We start from the raw sequence: 19496 nt of genomic DNA, 5'->3' as shown, positions 1-19496 counted from the left end.
GGCAAATTTTAAGTGAGCGTCTGCACTGATGATAAAAATTGGATAGGTGTATACAGTGGCCTTGAAAAAGGAAAACCTGATAAAGAAACAATATCACAACTTGCTCGTTTGATCCACGATAAAAAATGAGGAAAAAAACGCCAATTGATACCTAACCTTTGAATCAAATAGATTATTATGATATTTGCTGAGATCTGCTTGCGAATGAATCATTTCTGGAAGTAGAAGTAATACTCCTCTTCAAGCTCCTTCACAGTCTCCGCAATCTTTCCCTTGCAGAAATCAGAAAGAGGAACATCTCTCACGATCTCGTACTTGAAGTTGCCCTTGCAGCGCACTGGCAGACTGGTCCAGAGTCCCTTGGGGATTCCGTAATCTCCTTCAGAGACGATACCCATAGAGGTGACTCTGTCAGAGCCAAGATACCAATCTCTGAGGTGGTCAATGACGGCGTTGGCAGCGGAGAAGACTGAGCTTCCTCCTCTGACGGACAGGATCTCTCCTCCTCTCTTCTGGACCTTGGGGATGTAGGTCTTGGTGAGCCATTCTTTATCAGCGTAGTCAGAGATGGGTTTTCCCTTGACCTTGATGTTGTTAATGCAGGGGTATTGGGTGAGGGAGTGGTTTCCGAAGATATAGACTCCTTCGATTTCGGTCTCCTTGGCTCCAGTCTTGCCGGCGATTTGGGCGATGGCGCGGTTGTGGTCGAGCCTGGTGAGGCAGGTGATGTTCTCCTTCTTGACGTGGGGAGCGAAGTGGCTGAGCATCACGGTGTTAGAGTTGGCGGGATTGGCAACCACAACGCACTTGACATCGGGGCTTGCCACCTTCAAGGCCTTGGATTGTTCCACAAAGATCAGTTTGTTTTGATGCATAAGATCCTTCCTTTCCATTCCTGGCTTTCTGGGGAATCCTCCGATGAACACGATCACATCGGCGTTCTTGAACTGTTCCTCTGGCTTGTCACCATAGGTCACCTATCTAAGCAATCAGGTACCGATTTCAGGAGGGGGAAGCTGCAATCTTCGAGCTCAAGGGCCACGCCCTTCATGACATTCAGAACGGGGGTGATGTCCAGGAGTCTGAGATTGATGGAAACTCCGGGGAAGATGGCACCCTTGCAGAGTTGGGGGAGGAAAGAGTAGGCGATCTGGCCAGCTGCTCCGGTCACACAGACGGTAAAGGTTTTTCCCTACATATCTAATGAACTATGATGTAATAATCAAATTAATATGGCTTCGACTAATTATCAATAGGACATGTGTTGGAACTTAAAGATAACATTAAATTGATAACACCCGATCAATATTAAAATGAAGCCTAAATTTGCAAATTAGCTTTCTGTTGAAGCCTCTAGGTCTTTGCTCTAAAGTGAAGAAAATCCAATAATAAATAAGAGATTTTAGTTGTTTTTAATAATATCCTGTATTAAATAATTCGATCATTCAATCTCAGCGCCTTGGATTTCCTATTGCAATTCCTTGACAGTTTCTGCGATTTTTGCTTTACAAAACTCAGAAATAGGGAAATCTTTGATGATTTCATAAGTAAAATTTTTGCATCTTACTGGGAAACTGCTCCAAATGCCTTTAGGAATGCCGTAATCTCCCTCGCTCACAACACCCATCGATACAATTCGATCGGATCCGTTGTACCAATCCTTCAAGTGGTCAAGCACACCCTTAGCAGCAGAAAAGACAGAACTTCCTCCTCTTATTTGCAATATCTCGCCTCCTCGCTTCTGTACACGAGGGATGTATGATTTTTCCAGCCATTCTCTATCAGCATATTCCGAAATGGGTTTTTCTTTGACTGTAATGTTGTTGATGGAGGGGTATTGGGTGAGGGAATGATTGCCGAATATGTATACTCCTTGGATATCGCTGAGTTGGCAGCCAGTTTTGGTGATGATCTGGCCGACGGCGCGATTATGATCCAATCTGCTGAGGCAGGTGATGTTTTCTTTTTTACTCCTGGTGCGAAATGGCTGAGAATATAAGCATTGGTGTTGGCAGGGTTGGCAATCACAAGACACTTTACATCAGGTTTTGCCTGACTCAGGGCTTTTCCCTGCTCCATGAAGATCTTCTTGTTGATCTGCAGCAGGTCCTTGCGCTACATGCCTGGCTTGCGGGGGAAGCCTCCCAAAAATACTATGATGTCTGCATCTTTAAACATCTCCTATGGCTTGTCTCCGTAGCGGACCTATATGATGGGAGTTTTACTGATCGGACAAGTTCGTAACTGCAGTCTTCGAGTTCGAAGGAGACTCCCTTGAGGATGTCGAGGGCGGGAGTGATGTCGAGGAGGCGTAGGTGGAGGGGGATGCCTGGGAAGCAGACCCCGCTGGCAAGTTGGGGGATGAAGGAGTAGGCTATTTGGCCGGCAGCGCCTGTAACGCAGATAGTTAAGGATTCCTGACTCATTTAAGCAAAGTTATATCTTTCTCATCAGGCAAATGAAAGCTAGCTCATGAAAATGATTCAAGAAGAAATCGCAATCATTCAGACGATTCATCAAAATACGCTGATTAAATTACCCACTTTTAAGCGAAAATTAGCTCCATCTTGAACAGATTATAAGGGTCAACTTGAAATCTAACTTTAAACTATAAATAAGCAAAACAAGTTAGCGAATGTAATCCATCAACAATTCGAAAGAAGTTTCCTCATCAGATTGTCCTCTTCATCGGATCAATATCAATTAAAATAACTTTTCTGCAATCCTTATCTATCTGAACACATTTTGAATGAATTTGTTGAGATAGGTTAATTTGTACTGAATATTACGAAAAATATAAATCGTCAAAAATAGTTTTCTCTTGCGATGTTTTCCAAGGTTTCCTTGGTGGGCTGCCACAGCTTTATCGTCTTATCCTGGGACGCAGTAACCAGCCCATAAGGGTTCTCGTATAGAGTTGAAATGGCATTGACTGATTGCGTATGGGTCAGGATGCCGGAAAGTATCTCGAGCTTGTCGTTTTTGGTATAACATACCTTCACCTGGCCATCTTTGGAGCCAGCGTAGATTAAAGAGTGGGAAAGTGGGCCTTGATAGAAGATTTATTACTGTGAAGAGCATTGACATAATCGTTGAAGATGTGAAGTGTATGTTTGGAGTTGTTAACTGAATGGTCCAGAGACCACAAGCGTAAATGTTTGTCCTTAGATCCGCTGATCAGTTTTCCTTTCGATACGGTCAATCCCGTGACTGAGTCCAGATGGGGCGGCTAGAAGGGAGAAAGGATGTCGAAATTGTTTATGTTCATCCTGCGAATGCTGTGGTTGCGAGTGCCGTAGTAAAGTATGTTCTCGTTTGAAGTCTAAATCAATCCAAAATTACAAAAGTGAAGATGTCTTGGTTCTTTTATTTTTCTTCCAGGGCTTGGTTCGGATTTAGCTTTCTTAAATCCCAAACAAGCAAACTGCCTCCGTTGGCTGTGCCCTTACCACCTGTAAAGATGTAATCTCCGTGTATATGGATCGTCCTAACTTCATCCTTATGGCATTTTAGAGTTCCTTGTACTTCCAGCGTAACTAAATCCCAAATGGTGACTGTCTTTTCGCATGCTGACAAGAATAATCCACGTACAGGATCAATAAGTACAAATTTAACGCTGCCTGCCAGTTGAGGGCCTGTTAAATCAGATATGATTTTCTTATTTTATAAGTCCCAGACTCGGATATTCTTTGTTGCTGATGAAACCAGCAAGCTTTCATGGACTGCTACTGATAGGACTGAGCTGTTATGAGCGTCAATCTTGCTGATACACTCCCATCGGTTAACAGATTAGTTTTAGCTTGGCCTTTCCTCCTTGGCTTCTCTGTAGTCCCGATCTGAATAATCATCCAGATTTGTAGAACTTTTAACCTTTTTAGCCGATCAATGTTGTCAAGCATGCCGTCAAGTTCTTCAAGAAGGACTCTGTTGCTTTGCTTGTCATTAGGTTCTCCTGTCTGGTTTGGTGAAACTAGGCAGTTCCTGAGTTCCGATATTCTTATCTTTGCTGACCAAATTTTTAATATTTTGGTATTTTTCCTGCACCACTTCGCACTTCCTGCGATTCTTTTCTAATTCGGCTGTGATTTGCCGATTAGTTTTAGAAAGATCTTGGATTCTTCTTTCCAACTCTCTTCTCTATTTCTCTTCTAAGCGTTTTATATTGTTGGCTGGTGGCATTTCCTGCTATTCAAATCTATTCATCATCAGCTCCTCTCTTGCCTGGCTAAGGTTTCGGCAATACTAGGCATTTAATGACATAATCTGTTACCTAAGACTGATGATTTCTTCCTTCAAAGTCTTGTTTTAAATCTCATACTCATTGTTTCGGTTCACGAGGAAGTTGTTTTCGAAGAGGAGATTTTTAAGCGAGAAGAATAGAGCTTTTATTAGGACTCTGAGGGTGGGGATGGAGTTATAGGCAGGGTTGTAGATTATCTGCGCCTACATGTCGAAAGGCTAGAAGTGGGAAGCCATGATATTAGAGTAGTGATGCTGGTTATACTTGAGGCCATCGGAGCAGGAAGCGATTCTTTCCTTGAGCTCTTCGATCCTCATGTTGAGTTCTTCCCTATTCGCAAGATCTTCTTCACTGAGCTCTCTTTCCTCCTCTTCAAGCTGCAGCCGTTCGAGCTGTATCCTATAGCTGGCGTCATCTGCGTATAGAAGCTACAATTGTTGATTGTTTTAGTTCATGCTTCTCTCGTATTTCTGGAGGGCGCTCTCACGATCAATCTCCAGCAAAATTTGCTGCTTGATTCTTTCAACGATCTACATCTGCTCCTGTTATAAGTAGGTCTCATCTGCTGTCACGGATTGCTATAAGTTTGTGGACTGAGTTAGTGATCCTCTTTGGATGGCTCTCTTGCCAGGCCTTGCGATCGTCTTTAAAGCTTCATTCAATTTTTTGACCCTTCGAATCTACTAGTCTTTCTTACGGTTGAATTGGACATTCTTATAGTTGTCAATGGTGAGTTTTCTGATGATTCCATCTTTTTTGAAGCTGTCTTTCTTGGCAACCATAAGTTCTTTAAGGCGCTTTGACTTTAACTTGTCGAACTGGCTTCTTTCTTCCTTATATTTTCTGTCCAGTGCTGCTTTTTGAACCTTGAACTTCTTGATCTCTTCACCAAGGTCTCTAATCTGATTGCTTTGAGTTTCCATCAGCTTTTCCTTTTTGCGCTGCTCCTTATCTTTCTTGCGATAGTCCTTGAGTTCAGCTTCTAAGCTCTCTATCTTACTGGCAAATTTAGCCTTTTCTGCTGCGCTCACCTCATCTTTTTGTTCAGCAGCCCTTTCCTCTCTCTTTATAGAGTCACTATCTTCTCGTGGTAGTTTTGATTCAAACTAGAAACTAGCTCAGTCCCTAGTTTCATATTTTCTCTGCTCATCTTCTCTAGGAATTTCTCCCTTTCTTCGATGTTTTTATCCATTTCCATGATCTCTTGGCGCACTATCTCTTCCTTTTCTATGTACATCTTCTGGCCTTCTTGGATTATAAGGTCGTTTTTGGCAGCTTCTACTTACAAGATGATTTCCTCTTCGCCTTCAGTCATGGAAATACTATTTTAGACTGGGATTTCTTTCATTTCTGACAGTTTGCGAATTTCCTCTCTTAGCCTCTGGTTCTAGCGACTAATTTGTTGAAGTTGGTTGACTTTCTTGAGAAGGATAATTTCCTCCTTTTTGCTAAAGTCCATCAACTTGTTGTACTCCATTTGGAGTTAATTGAATAGACTATCACGATCTGCCAATCTTTGTTCTAATGATTGAACCTGGCTCATGTACTTTTCCAAAACAGGTAGATCTTTGTCAGTTTCTTCCAGTCTCTACTTCAGTGCAGAGATGCTTCGCTTTCTGCTAAATGTGGATTCTCTTTTAATAACTCTTCAATAGTGATATGCAGCATTTCTTTTTCGCGCCTTGTCTCATATGCTTTAATTTCAAGCTAGTTGAGTTTATGACTTTTCACCTGCAGTTATGATGATACGTCTCCAAACTTTCTATTCAAAACCTTCAGCTATTCCCTCAATTTCTTCAGTTATAATTGTTATGTGATGTTGATACTGGCTATAAATCTTCCAAGCGGACTCCCTTTTCAGCCAGCATCAGCCTTAATCGGCGATTTTCTTCTTCGAGTTCCATTATTCTTTGCCTTAGCTGTGTCTTTTCATCTCTATTGACTATTGGCGTATTCTTGATGTTCATGGCTTTGCTAGCGTATTTGAGTGTATTAAGACTTTCCTCATAGTTACTTTCAGCTGGAGATACACAGGCAATCATGTAGGTATTAGAATTACCACCAAGACAATCTTGAAGAATACGGGTGAGTTTGGAGTTTCGGTAGGTAATGAACTGTTCCCTATTCTTTTCGATAGTCGAAAGAGCAGATATCACATTACCAAGTTCAAGCAAGCCGAGGTTGATATTAATACCCTCTTTTAGCACTGCTCCAGTGGCGCCAGTTTTTTTCGCTCTTTCCGAGCCAGCCAAATCTACGAAAAAGAACTTGGCTGTGATCGTGCCTTCTTCCTGCTCTTTGCCCTTGCCGATTAGGATGGACTGTTTGATGGTCATTGTGAATATGGCATGAGAGCGGGAGCTGGCGTCATTCATGAGAGTGCTGGCAGTTGTCCTGCTCTTGCTTCCGCTCTCCAGAAGCTTAAACATGTGGTCTGCATCAGCCACTACCTCTTCATTGACTCCGGTGAGAGTCACTGATCCATCTTTTTCCTCCCTTATTGCGATGTTGTTCTGGTGTCTATGTGAAAAAAGGCGTACTTGGGATCCTTGAGATGAGCATCGGAGAGAAGGTCGATGATTTGCTCGTTGTAGATTTCGATAAATGATGCGCGCACTTCTACACTGCTTTTCTCCCGGCGTTCATCGACTTCTCTGAAGATCTCGTAGACAGTCCTTGGGATGATGCCGATGCTGGTGAGGTCTGAAAAGTTGGAGGCCGCGGTGCCCATCGTGAATGTCTTTCCGCCTGGCTAGGAGAAAAGTTACTGCCTGTCTGGCCATATGCGAGGACTGCCGCGTTGTACCCGTCGAAGCAATTGAGTACAAGTTCTCGTATGCACTGTTCGTATACTGCTGATTGCGGTGAGTCTTCTCGGAAGACGCGATCGAACTTATAGCTGCGGTCGCTGCCGATGACTAGTTCTGAATCTGATCGAAACTAGATGCATCCATTTTCATGCTTTTCCTTTTCTATGAAGGGACGCACCCGGATCGCCACTTTTACTCGAGCCTTTTGGGCACCCCGCTTCTCCTCTCGCACTCCCTATGAATCCATTTGAATATTATAATTCCACCAATAGACTCACCTACCCATTCCTCCAGAAAAACGGAAAAAAGGTAGAATAATCAACTTTTCCGATGGGGCGAGGGGATTAGAGGAAGAAGAGAGGATTTTGATGGCTTGAGATGGTATGATTAGTAAGATGGAAAGATAAAGTTATCATCCTATACAGCCCACAGCTGATCCTTTTCTCCAGATCATCCTCATCAAAATGTCCATAACTGGCTTGACAATCACTCGCTTCCAGAATGAAGATGGCTATGAGCTTTCTTGCACGCTTGTCATTGTTTCTTTCTCTTCAACAAATTTCCGTTAAGTGTCTATCCCAACACTCACTTTTAATGGCTTTTATTGAGTTAAATCTATTGTTTCCTCAAGGATGGCACTATCGATTTCTAGTTTTTTGAAGCCTTTGATTGAGTTGTTATTCCTAAGGTTAGCTGACGAGTCTCTAACAAGATCATGCAGCTCCAAATTGGCAAAGAGAGAACGATTAGAGGAGATGTAAATGAGGCGGTTTGATGCATCAAGGCCGGAATTGGATGATTATAAGGATTCCTTTATATCTCCAAGCAAATTGGCTTTGTGGAGTATGGAAAAGGCAGATGGCGAGGCGGATGGTGAGGCATGAATAACTTATTCATTAGCATCTTCATTCTTCCGTTCAGTTTAGTCTCCAGGTTGTTCAGGAATGAGCTCAAAATATTTGCTTTCCTTGATATCTGCAACTGTCTTGCTGTTCCTCCTAGATCTCACTTTGGTTTGAGTAATATCGAGTTCTCTCTGAAGACGAATATTTTCGCTTTATAGTATTTATATCCTTTTTTTGCATTGATAGAGGTGCAGATTCAGACTAGATACCTATGATTCTGGCAGAATATTGTATTCGCTCCTGATCCGCATATATTTTGTATTGGCAGATTCTTCATATTTTTGTTCCCGATGGTGATGGTTCTGCTTGTATGCTTGGATTTCTTCTCTGATCTTTTCGAGTTCTTTCTATAGTTACTCAACTTGTCGATCCCTTGCACTCTGGTAGTCGCAACTGGCTCCTTCTTATTTCTCTCCAGTCTATGCTTTTTCTTCACTTTCCTGTGTCACTATGTTCTCCAGTTGGTTCTCAGTGGCTTATAAGCGTTGCCGAAAGTACTCGACATCATTCTGAGTGATGGGATATTGACCTCGATATTAATGTTCCTGGAGGAAAGGCATCCATTTTAGTATTGCAGGTTTTCGATGACTGTTTCGTACTTTTGAGAGAGAAGTGATTGCTGGTAGGTTTGCTCGTTGAGGTAGTCGATCATCTTTACTCAATTAAGGTCATACATACATCCCACTTGGGCAAGGCACCCGATGTTTTTCGATTTTTACTCCATGGTCACGCTCAAATTTCGCAAAAATCCTCCAAATTCAATCTTACGCTCTCTCCGATGGCAGCATAAAGACCTTCCTCCTCGGAAAACTGATCCAAATACTCATGAAAATCGTTCTGAAGTACCTCGAAGGATCGTTTTTAATGATCGGCGAGTGCATTGAGATCATCTCTAAGTTGTTAGAGGGTTTCATGATCGAACGTTTCATTGTTTTCCTCGCCTCCTATACTTTTTTAAGGATCCATTTTATTATTCTTCAAAGCTGAAGAAAATCAAATCTAATAAGGCACTTAGAGTGAATTCGATGATAATTATATTTGAATGCGGACCAGACAAGCAAACGACTTTACCAAATCCAACTAATAAAAAAATGGCCGGAATAATCCCCAAAGAACGGGACAACCAAGGACTTACTAAACGATAAAGGCTCGTCTCTAGGGCAGTCGGGAACAACAGGAGAGTAGAAAACACAACTCACCTGATATGAACAGATACCGACAGTCCGAGAATAGGACTGCCTACACTGCATCAAGGAAAGGCAGAACGGCAGAGAATGAAGAAAAGGAACCTGCTAGGCACCAGCGCAAAGAAAGAGAGGATGCCTCGCCAGAATATGGTAAGAACAACAAGGATAAGGGCCGGGAACTAAACAAAAATTCAAGCAGTCCGAACCTCAATGAGGAGCGCCATGCACAGTAAGAAAGCCAGGACTATCAAAAGCTGCATGAGAAGCTGACTTTCATCGAGTCCAAGATCGCAGACATGAAGCGACATGTGCAGAAAAAACGCGAAGAGAAGCAGCAGTTGGTATAGGCACGAAAGAAGCGGGAGCAGCAAAGGGAGGAGGAGCGAAAGGCCAGCGAGCAGACCATTCAGAAGACCAGTCTGAAGCAGTTCGTCACTCAGGTACCCTAACATACGGAATTGCATACATTCGAAAAAGACCCTTATTCGCCACGCCACAACATCTACTACATCTCAGAAATCATCAAGAGTTACAAGGATGACAAATCACTTGCAAGAGAACATCTCCTCACCTCTCTTCACATCCTCAAAATCCTTTAAAACTCTCAATTTGCATCTGATGATTAAATGAGAAAAAGGCAGGTAAAATTGCCACGCAGACCAGGATATGAAGGTAATCGTAATCTCATATAGGTCGAAAATCTGTCATATTTGACTTAGACGAAACGTTGATCCACTGTAACGACACCCTGACTCCTCCATTCGACGTCAAGCTGCCCATCACCTTCCCAACTGGGGAAGTAATAGAGGCCGGCATCAACATCCGTCCCCATGCGAAATAAATCCTAAGAAACCTGGCTGCCAACTTTGAAATCATTGTCTTCACAGCCAGTCACTCTTGCTATGCAAACGTAGTGCTGGACTATCTTGATCCAGAAGGCATTTACATCCACCACAGACTTTTCCGAGAGCACTGCTATCAGACTCCTGAAGGAATGTACTGCAAGGATTTGCGAGTGGTCGACCGAGATATGTCAGAGATGGTGCTTGTGACAACGCAGCTTACTCCTATGCTGCACAGCTGGACAACGGCATCCCTATCCTTCCCTACTACCACGGCAAGACAGATTTTGAACTCAAGGCTCTCGAACATTATCTCCAGGGAATGGTCCTTTGCAAAGACGTCAGATCTTACAATCGTAAGACTTTCCAGCTTCACCGATACAAGGGATACTATACAAGCCGGAGAGGTTAGTGGAGGAGCTTTACATGGAGGAGGAAGGCGATAATTGATTCCTTTTTAAGTCATCATGAACTTTTTTATGATTGTTATCATTATAAGAGGAAGGATAAAAATCAAGATTTCTGCATTGTGTAAGACTACTCAAAGCTTTCAGTTTTGTTTGAAGATACTGATGTTTGTCTCTTCACCTTTTTCCACCAGACCACTCCGATGATGATGGCGACAACTAACACAACTGCTCCCGCCGATGCTCCAATTATAAGCCCCAACGACGTTGATCCTGAAGCGGAACTATCATCATTATGTGTTAACCCATCGATATAAAGTACACCACCTGCTGATATTTAATTGAGGGCGAAATTGATTGGGATTGTTGTGTCATTACTGGCAAATTTCAGGTAGACTTTTGAAAGAGGAGGATTAACTGGTATATTACTGCTTGTAAGACTGGCAGTATCAGACGGAAGCAGCCAAGTTAGAGAAGTATTGCTACTAAGCGGGTAAATTGTGTTTTAAACGATGAGGTTAAGACTCAGTCATAGTAGAATGGAGCCACTCCATCATTACGGATGAGTATGGTTGCACTTAGGGACCAGTTGCCGCCAGTTTGAACAAGCGTGATTGTGGAAGAGAGTAAATTGAAGGAATAACCCATATTGCCAGCAGCAGCTAAAGCCCTTCCGTAGTCCCCTGCACTCATCTGTCCTGCACGTTGGTAGAGGCCTACGTTCCATGCCCAAGAGAAATGAACAGTATTGATGCAGGTAGTGATGTCCTCAGGAATCAAGCTATACCCCTGGGCTGCTGCTTCAGCAATCGCATTAGCGCAAGAAGCTGTTATGTTGGCTCCAAAGATGCAGGTCCAAAACTATGGTCGAAGCTCTCCCCCGATCGGGTAAAGCTTCCATTGGCTGGTCGCATTGGCGGCGATCATCCGCGAGTAGAAGAACCAAGATTGGTTGGTGAGCGTGTCTTGAGTGAAACTATCATCATGGTAGCCCATTCCCAAACTTGATGTGGGTATGGTGCCTTTCACATCAGGATACCTGATCATCAGCTTAGTCTTGGTGAAGGCGGCTTTGAAGGCATTGAAAATGGTGGTTTGAGTGGTTGTATTGGCAAAAGAGCATGGGGGTTGTGTATGTTGCTATCCCCATGGCCTAAAAAACCTGTTTGGAATACTGCGATTCTTTTATCTCCATCATAGACACTTCCAAGTTTGTTTATGAGTGCGACCATTGCATTGATCAGATTGGTGTCATCGTAGTTTGGGGATTTTCCTCCGCCAAATGTTGTATAGCTGCAGAGACTACCGTCCCTACCAGGTAGCTTGGGATGAAGATCTGCTGTCCTGTGTAATAACTGGGATAGTCACTAAAGACGCGGACGATCGCCTGATGTCCTCGCGAATAAATGGCGGCAACTGTGGATTCTAGAGAGCTGAGATCGAAGGAGTTCGGACCTGTCATGAGGCTACTCATTGGAAAATATTGATTTTACATCGAGGTGGGAAAGTTAGCCATTTGGCCTGAAGACACTGAAGAGTATGGCACGAATCCTTTGAAAGGATTTGGCAAGGCCTTCACCTTATTGAGTGTGAAATTGTTGAGTGTCACAGTGCAGGTGGTATTGCCTGCTGGGCAAGCAAGGCCAGCGATGACCAGCTCTACGATGATCAGAAATAACAAGGCTTTTAATATCATAATTTTATATCGTAGGAATAGAGTTACAAGTATATGTCGAGGCTAAGAAAGGGAAAAATTAGCCTAAGATTTAAACATAGTATGTGCAAGTTTCATAGCAAGTCATTTTTGATAAATGCGTTCATTATTTATTTTATTATTGATGGCCATCTAGCCAGGTTTGAGGTATGCATTAAATAATGTGTTTCTTCACAAATTGACAAATAGTTAAGTAGTTTATAAAATTTCAATCTTAACAATGTAGTTATATGGCAATATATTGAGTAAGATCATTATAAAGATTCATTGTCTATAATTTAGGATTCCTGAGGTATGAAATAAGGTTGCATTTTGAACGTATCGAGATCAGGAACCCCTTTGGTCCACTTCATCGTGAAAGCTTGCCTTTATTCTCTGATGGTTTTTCTAATAATTGTGCTATTTCCGTGCCTCAAACCATTTAGATACCCTCCTCGGTATTCCTCACTCCTATCCTTGTTTATGTATCTGCCAATCTCATCCCCATTCGTATTCATGCGCCCATTACAGACCCTCCCTTCATACTAGGACTTGTCATGGAAGATGATCTTTGCCTTACCTGTAAGGATACCTATGAGGGAACCAGCTGTAGCAATGTCCGCATCTCCCTTATAAGAGCGGATGTTGCCCACCCCCACCGGAAAATCTAAGTTTATTTATCTGTATCTTTGCTTCCAGCTCATCTTGAACAGTTCCTTACCCAGTGCATCTGAGGCTTTGCCCGAAATGAGATCCCCTCCCTACCATTTTCCCTGAATGTTCAGGAAAACCCTTTGATCCTCCGCCAGCTCAAATCCTTCCACTCCAAAATCCACTGGCCTTTCAAAGATAGTGATGATTCCGTCGGTGTCTTGAGCCTTATTGTTTTGAATATGTCCGAAGTAGAATCCATTGGGATAGACGATGAGTCCTTTTCCCAATTTCAGCGGTTTGACTATAAGTTTGATCTTTTCTTCTACTCTGGGCATTTCTTCTTTGGGTTTCTCTTCGACGAGTTGCAGCTAGACCGTGCAATTGGTAAGTTAGATCTGCTTGCTCTTCCGATTGGCCACCAAGTTGTTGACCTCTTGGTCCTCTCCTTCCGCTAACCTGATATTTGTGCAGACGATGGCCCTCATCATCACTCGAGTGAGTGCCTGTTCTGGCGCGTCCATCCCGCAGCCACATTTAGAGAAAATATCGCCCATCTCACAGGAAAATATATATAAGTTTATCTTTTACGAGAATAGCATAATACTATTAATTGACTATTTGGACCCCTCCCACCCTGCTGCTCACTTTCTATACTTTATTTCTGTATAATCGCTCTTGTTAGATATTATTTGTTGATATGTTCTTTGGAGGAGGATTCCCCTTCGGCTTCCAGCAGGGACCACACGCAGAAGGTAACCCTTCCCTCACCCAGATGATGACGAGAACGAATAGGAGGAGGAAGAGCAGAACTACTACGATTTGCTCGATTGCAGACCGGACGCTCCCCTTCAATAAATTACGCATAAGTACGAGGCGCTGCTCGAGAAGCACTCCCCCGAAGGCGAACAGCCAGACGAGGAGATGGTAGGTCCTGCCCGACTCAGGTGGAGCAGCTAAAGCAAGCATTTGAGGTGCTGTCTGATCCCCAGAAGAGACGCATGTACGACATGTCGCAGGAGACGGGCGGCCACGGGGGCATCTTCGAAATGATGTTCGGAGGGCATAAGCGCGGCAAGAAGAAGGGCGAGCAGGAGAAGCCCAAGATGCAGCCGACCAAGCGCGCCCTCTAGGTCACTCTCGAGCAGATTTACACCGGCGCCACGGTGCCTCTGCACCACTAGCACGCCAGACTGTGCGCCTCTTGCTCGGGGAAGGGCGGCGAGAACGTGAAGAAGTGCCCGATCTGCAAGGGACAGGGAGGAGTGGTGCAGCTGGTGCAGGTGGGACCCGGCATGTACAGTCAGGTGGAGAAGGACTGCGAGAACTGCAAGGGCATGGGAGAGCTCTTCGAAGAGGGACGCAAGTGCAAGGACTGCGACGGAAGGAAAATCACCAAAAAAGAAGTAGAACTGCAAGTGCCAGTTCCGCCAGGAGTGCCAGCAGGAGAAATCATCAAGCTAGAAGGAGAAGGCAACTAAGTGGTACATATCTATCGATTAAGCCTTAAGCTTCAGCTGGAGACCTATTGCTTGTCGTCCAGGAGCAGCCTCATTCTGTTTTTACGCGCAAGGGAGCTGACCTTTTGTGAAGCATACCATCTCTCTCATCCAAGCCCTGCTGGGATTCAACTTCAAGCTGACCCACCTCAACGGCAGAGAGTACACCATCTACTCGCGTGCCGGAGAGGTCGTGGGCGACCACGACAAGAAAATAGTGAAAGGTTGGGAATGCCCTTCTACAAGAACGAGGAGGAGAGCGGCAACCTCATCGTGGAGTTCAAGGTCACCATGCCCAAGCGCGGAGAGCTCACCCCCCAGCAGTTGGCAGTGCTCAGCCAGGTGCTGCCGGGCGTCATCAACGCAAGGCCAAAGGATACCAACTACGAGATGCTGGAGGACTTCGAGAAGGAGCACCTGAACTCGAGCGAGGAGGGCGGGAAGAAGAAGGACGACGATGAGGAGGAGGGCGAGGAGGGAGGCATCGGATGCCAGGCTCAGTGATATACCTATTACCTCCCCTATGCCGTTTATAAAACATCACAATACATCCCAACCCGCCATCTAGGGCCATTTTTCTTTTTCTGCCGTTTTTTCACTTTCAAATATTTTGTATGGTGGGCGATATATGCTCCAATAAAATCGTTTTGTTGTGATTCTACCCATTCTACATTATTGATTGTAATGCCCAAGGGAAGCAACTCTCGTGGATCGGACGAGGATTTCTAGTTTCGGCAGCGAAGGGGGGAGGACTTCAACTTTGACCTCTAGTCCAAGGGTACTCGTAGCGCCACTCAGCGAAGAAGGACGGCAAGATCGACCTCTACAAGTGTGGTGACGGGGCCTGTGGTAAATTCTACCACTCCTACACGGCCTTTTACAACCACTGCAAGAAGTCCCACGGTGGGGAGTTCCCGGAGAACTCAGTACACAACGGGAAGCTCTTCGAGGGACCCTCCAAAAATAGGGGAAGACCCCGCATCAAAAAGAATTAAACCAAGGACGAGGGGCAAATCGAGTCCATGAAGCGAGAAAACTAGCTCATCGAGTTCCTAGGTAACCCTCCACCCATCCAGGCACCCTCAAAACCAAAAAGGTAGAAGAACTCATCGTCTACGTCGACAATCCCCTCGAAAGAATGGAAACGGCACTGGCAACAGTCGAGGACTGGCTCAACAAGGGACAGGACAGCTCTGAATAAAAGGTGAAGTACCTTAAGGACCTGGAAGTATTTAATCGCATCATCGCCCAAAACGACCTCCCTGAGTTCTACGATCCTATTGAGCTCGACGACTTCAAGGGATGTCTGGACTCCTACAACTTCTGCAGCGTGTACAGTTTCATGACCGATCCCCAACGTCGTCAATAATTTTCAATCCACCACGAGGGTACCTCTCTTCTTATCCAGGCAACGCCCTGCTTTACAAGATCCTGATGGTGTGGCTGACTCGCATTCTTTCTGAGAAGTTGTTGGCGGAGGTGATTTACGTGATCCTGCAGATCTAGTTCGGGATGGATCCTCTGAAGGAGAAGGAGCTGTTGCAGGGCAGAGGCGAGCGGCTCAAGGAGATCTGCTAGAAATTTTTCCTGAGCTTCACCGAGGGAGACGACGACCGACAGCCTTGATCCTCAATAGTGCACACCATGCATGCATCATACTTTAAACCACCTCTGCGGTCATTTGTATAAGCTTGTGGGTAGCTTGTTCCGGTCTGAATGGGAGGAGGGGTATTTAAAAGAGTTATCAATTTATCTTTTTCAACTGATGTTCTACATAAACCGCAACCTCAAGACCGAGCTCAGCTTCTCGCACTACGATATGGACCGGCTGGCCTCCGACGAGGAGATCCTCAAGAAATTGAGGGAGAAGGTGGAGGGGAGATGCCACCCCGAATACGGATACCTCATTCAGATCAGCAAAACTCAGAATATCGATATCAGCGTACCCCGAGTCTAAACCAACAATTGCGTTGTGATTGTCACTTTCTCCGCCATCACTTTCAAGCGTACCTCTCTTCCTACCCAGCGGAGAAGAACGACGTGATCGACGTGATCGTTTGCGAGATTTCTGAGTAGTTCATAAAGGGAAGATCGGCCACGCGGAGGTGATGATCCCGCGTTCGAAGATGCCCCAGAACGGGTGCGAGTACCGCAGCAACGAAAACGTCTACATCTTCCGCGACGAGTCCACCAACGAAGAACTCAAAATCGATAAGGATAGCAAGCTCAGATGCAGGTGCTTCGAGATCAAGACAGAACTGAGTACTTCATGCACCATGTAGATTTCCAAATGAAGATCATCGCGCACATCGATTAGAGCCTCATCTCCTCCATGCAGGCCAGTTGATCCGCATCGCCTTTGGGCACAGCCTGTAGTCAAATGCTCACTTTCTTTGTATTGAGGAGGGATCGGATGGGGGTGGCAATTGGGGGGATTGGGAATTCAAATATTTAGCTTTTGGATAGATAGATATATAGGTATGGATGGTTGGTAGTCGAGATGCCCTGTTGCGTATCACGATGAGGATTTGGGGAGTGAATTGTTGAGGGAGTAGGCGATCAGTCTTTCCTTGTTCTTCTTGTGCTTGGACAGGAGCATGGCCTAGTATTCTTCCGAGTTGTAGAAGGCAGTGTGCTTGATCTTTATGTGCTGCAGCAGAGACCCTTCAGAGCCGTACTTGCGCTGGCAGTCACTCATCGGACATACAAAATCTCGATTTATTTCGCTGGCAGTCCTGCGGTGCCGTCTCCGCTTCTCCTCCTGCTCTCTCTGTATAATCGTAAGAGGGATACCCTCATGGCGTCGAGTCGTTCCTGGAGTTCTTATCGTTCCCTATCGATGATGGCGAGTTGGTTGGTGAGTGTATTGTTTTCCTTTTTGAGTTTCTGGTAGTTGCTGTAGTAGATTTTGAGGAGGTTGGTGGGTTCGTCTTGCTCTGGCTTGGGAGTGGGTGGGGACGGGGTGGGGATGATGGGCCTGCTGGTGGCCTGGATGCTGCCCTCCTTGCCCTTGCCGTCAGACATTTTAAAATTATCAAATTATAATCCAATCAATCATTCATGAAAATAGAGTATGATTGTGATTATCTGTAGCTTGAGTATCTTGATCTTTCTATAATTATGTTTTTATAAATTACCATCAACTAAACATGTAAGGGCAGTACAACTGACAATCTTAAACAAATCAAAAGAAACACTATTCCTATGGTCCCTATAAATCTTTTTCCGCAGCCATTTCTCACTTCTAACTAGACTTATTTTTTTATTCTTATTTAAACTGCGTTGACCTCATCCATAAAATTATTTTACTTTCATGAAGTCGTCCAAGATCTAAACTGCCACACCCAAGGAAACCATGAAGAAATAACTCGAGATCTACATCGGCGTCGAGCAAAAATTGCCCATTGACCACTTTACCTTCAAGGCTACTCTCCAGGAGAACAGCCAGGAGCAGGACGTATGGACCTATGAGCCGCCCGATAACCCACTGTCAGAAGGAGAGTTCAAGCAACTCGGCGAAACATTCAACATCACTCTTAAATTCGAGGGTAACCTTTGCCTGATTTAGCGAAACAGTATCTCAATATTACCGTCCTCTAGAGAGGCACTCGGAAACTCTACGGCAAGATATAGAACCTGACAGTTGGTTAGCTCTACGGTAGCCGACTCGAAGGAGTAAGGAAGATACTGAAGAGTGGCGAGCATTAGCTATGCACCTTCTTCGTCCATTTCTAGAGTAGAGAGGGGTAGAACCATATGGTATCACTACTGGTGGAGACAGATGAAATCCAGGCAGAATAATCCTGCTTCCTTTGCTGTTGCGGATCTGACAGCTACTACTTCACCATCTCCAAGCATCTTCTCAATCGGGAGTATGAGGTCTACAGAAGCAAGCCCACCAAGTCCCCCTCTGACGCATTTGATCGCATAGATATTTCGACCCGCAGGCTCTGCAACAACTTGCCAAACCAAGATTTTTCTATCAACTTTTACAGCAGTTCAGGACACCGCCTCATCGGTCGCGCCAATACCTCACTGACGCTGCTTGAAAGAAAAAGCAACCTCTTCGTGGAGAACGGTAATAAGAACAACGGAAGGGTGAAGATCAAGCACCAAAAGAAGGAACGCCAGTATGAGTTTTCCTAATACTTTGACAGCGGCATGCAACTGGCTCTGGTCGTTGGCATTGACTTCACGCACAGCAACCTGCCCTTCCACGACAAGGAGTCCCTCCACTACTTCAAGGGCCCCTCTAAAAGCTACTACGAAATAGCCTTGCAGGAAGTCGGCGGCATTTTGCTACAGTATGACTACGACAAGAAGGTTCCAGTGTATGGGTTTGGAGCAAAAGTGGACTATAAACAGCTTCACTCTGGAAGCCATGCCTTGCACTGCTTTCCCATTACAGGTCTTGAAAAAGAGCACGACTTGGTTGAATTGGATGGAGTTTTAAAGGCATATCGGGATTGCCTGCCACATCTGACCTTTGCAGGACCCACCCTATTTGCACCCATCATAAGGCAGTCTATGGCAGTCTGCAAGGAGATGAAAGAAGCAGGCAGATAATACATGATTCTTCAGTTGATCACAGATGGAGACATCAACGACTTCGAAGAAGCTGTCGATCTTATTGTGGAGTGCGGTCGACTCCCCATCAGCATCGTCATTATCGGCATTTCCAAAGACACAAAGGAAGAGTGGCCACTCATGAAGAAATTAGACGACAATAAGCTCCAGCTTAAGGACAGCGCGGGCAGGAAATCATAAAGAGACCTGGTCAAATTCGTCTAGTTTATGAATTCCACCAAAAGCCAGGCGAGTTGGCGGCGCAAGTGCTCGAAGAACTTCCTAGGCAGGTCGAGGAGTATCACAGACTGGTAAAGATCGTCCCAAAAACTATCTTGATCGCAGAGTTGTTGCAGATGGCGAAGACGCCAGGAAAGGGACGAGGAAATAGAGTTGGAAAGAATGAAGAATATCTCTATGAAGACAACAATTGTCTGCCGCAATCCCGAAGAAAAGGAAAAAGAAATCGAGCTATAAGTCAAACCCGACAGATCAACCAGGAAAAGAAATAATAAGAAAAGCCGTCGTATGATCCAGTGGATGCCTCCTCATCAACCTAAAGGTCGATATGATGGAATCCAAAGTCGATAGATTTGCCAGGAAGAAATACACTCCCGAAGAATGAAGCCTATTGTGATTTTTACACCCCATATCATTCTATATGTAAGAAATGGCGAATAATAGATGCTCGAACGA

The 19496-nt window shown here is 44.7% G+C and overlaps 1 protein-coding gene across 1 annotated transcript; it reads right to left on the bottom strand.

Moving 5' to 3' along the window:
- Nucleotides 1-209: 209 nt before the first annotated feature.
- Nucleotides 210-1627, bottom strand: LOC116268374 (uncharacterized). The gene is made up of 2 exons (XM_031650046.1): nucleotides 1568-1627; nucleotides 210-977 (listed from the first exon to the last, which is right to left on the bottom strand). The coding sequence occupies exons 1-2, from the start codon at nucleotides 1625-1627 to the stop codon at nucleotides 210-212; spliced, it is 828 nt and encodes a 275-aa protein (XP_031505906.1).
- Between the last annotated feature and the right edge of the window lie 17869 nt (nucleotides 1628-19496).

Source organism: Nymphaea colorata, unplaced genomic scaffold (assembly GCF_008831285.2).
Source record: "Nymphaea colorata isolate Beijing-Zhang1983 unplaced genomic scaffold, ASM883128v2 scaffold0243, whole genome shotgun sequence".
Taxonomy (NCBI): Eukaryota; Viridiplantae; Streptophyta; class Magnoliopsida; order Nymphaeales; family Nymphaeaceae; genus Nymphaea; species Nymphaea colorata.
Note: the sequence above shows the minus strand (reverse complement) of the source record. Positions and strands in the feature narration are given on the sequence as shown.

Bases quoted from the DNA above. Each gene is read 5' to 3' on its own strand.
- LOC116268374 (XM_031650046.1), bottom strand. From the start codon at position 1,627: ATGGGTGTTGTGAGCGAGGGAGATTACGGCATTCCTAAAGGCATTTGG. The intron at 978-1,567 runs GTAAGATGCAAA...TTGCTTAGATAG, and splicing joins GCATTTGGAGCAGTTTCCCA to GTGACCTATGGTGACAAGCC.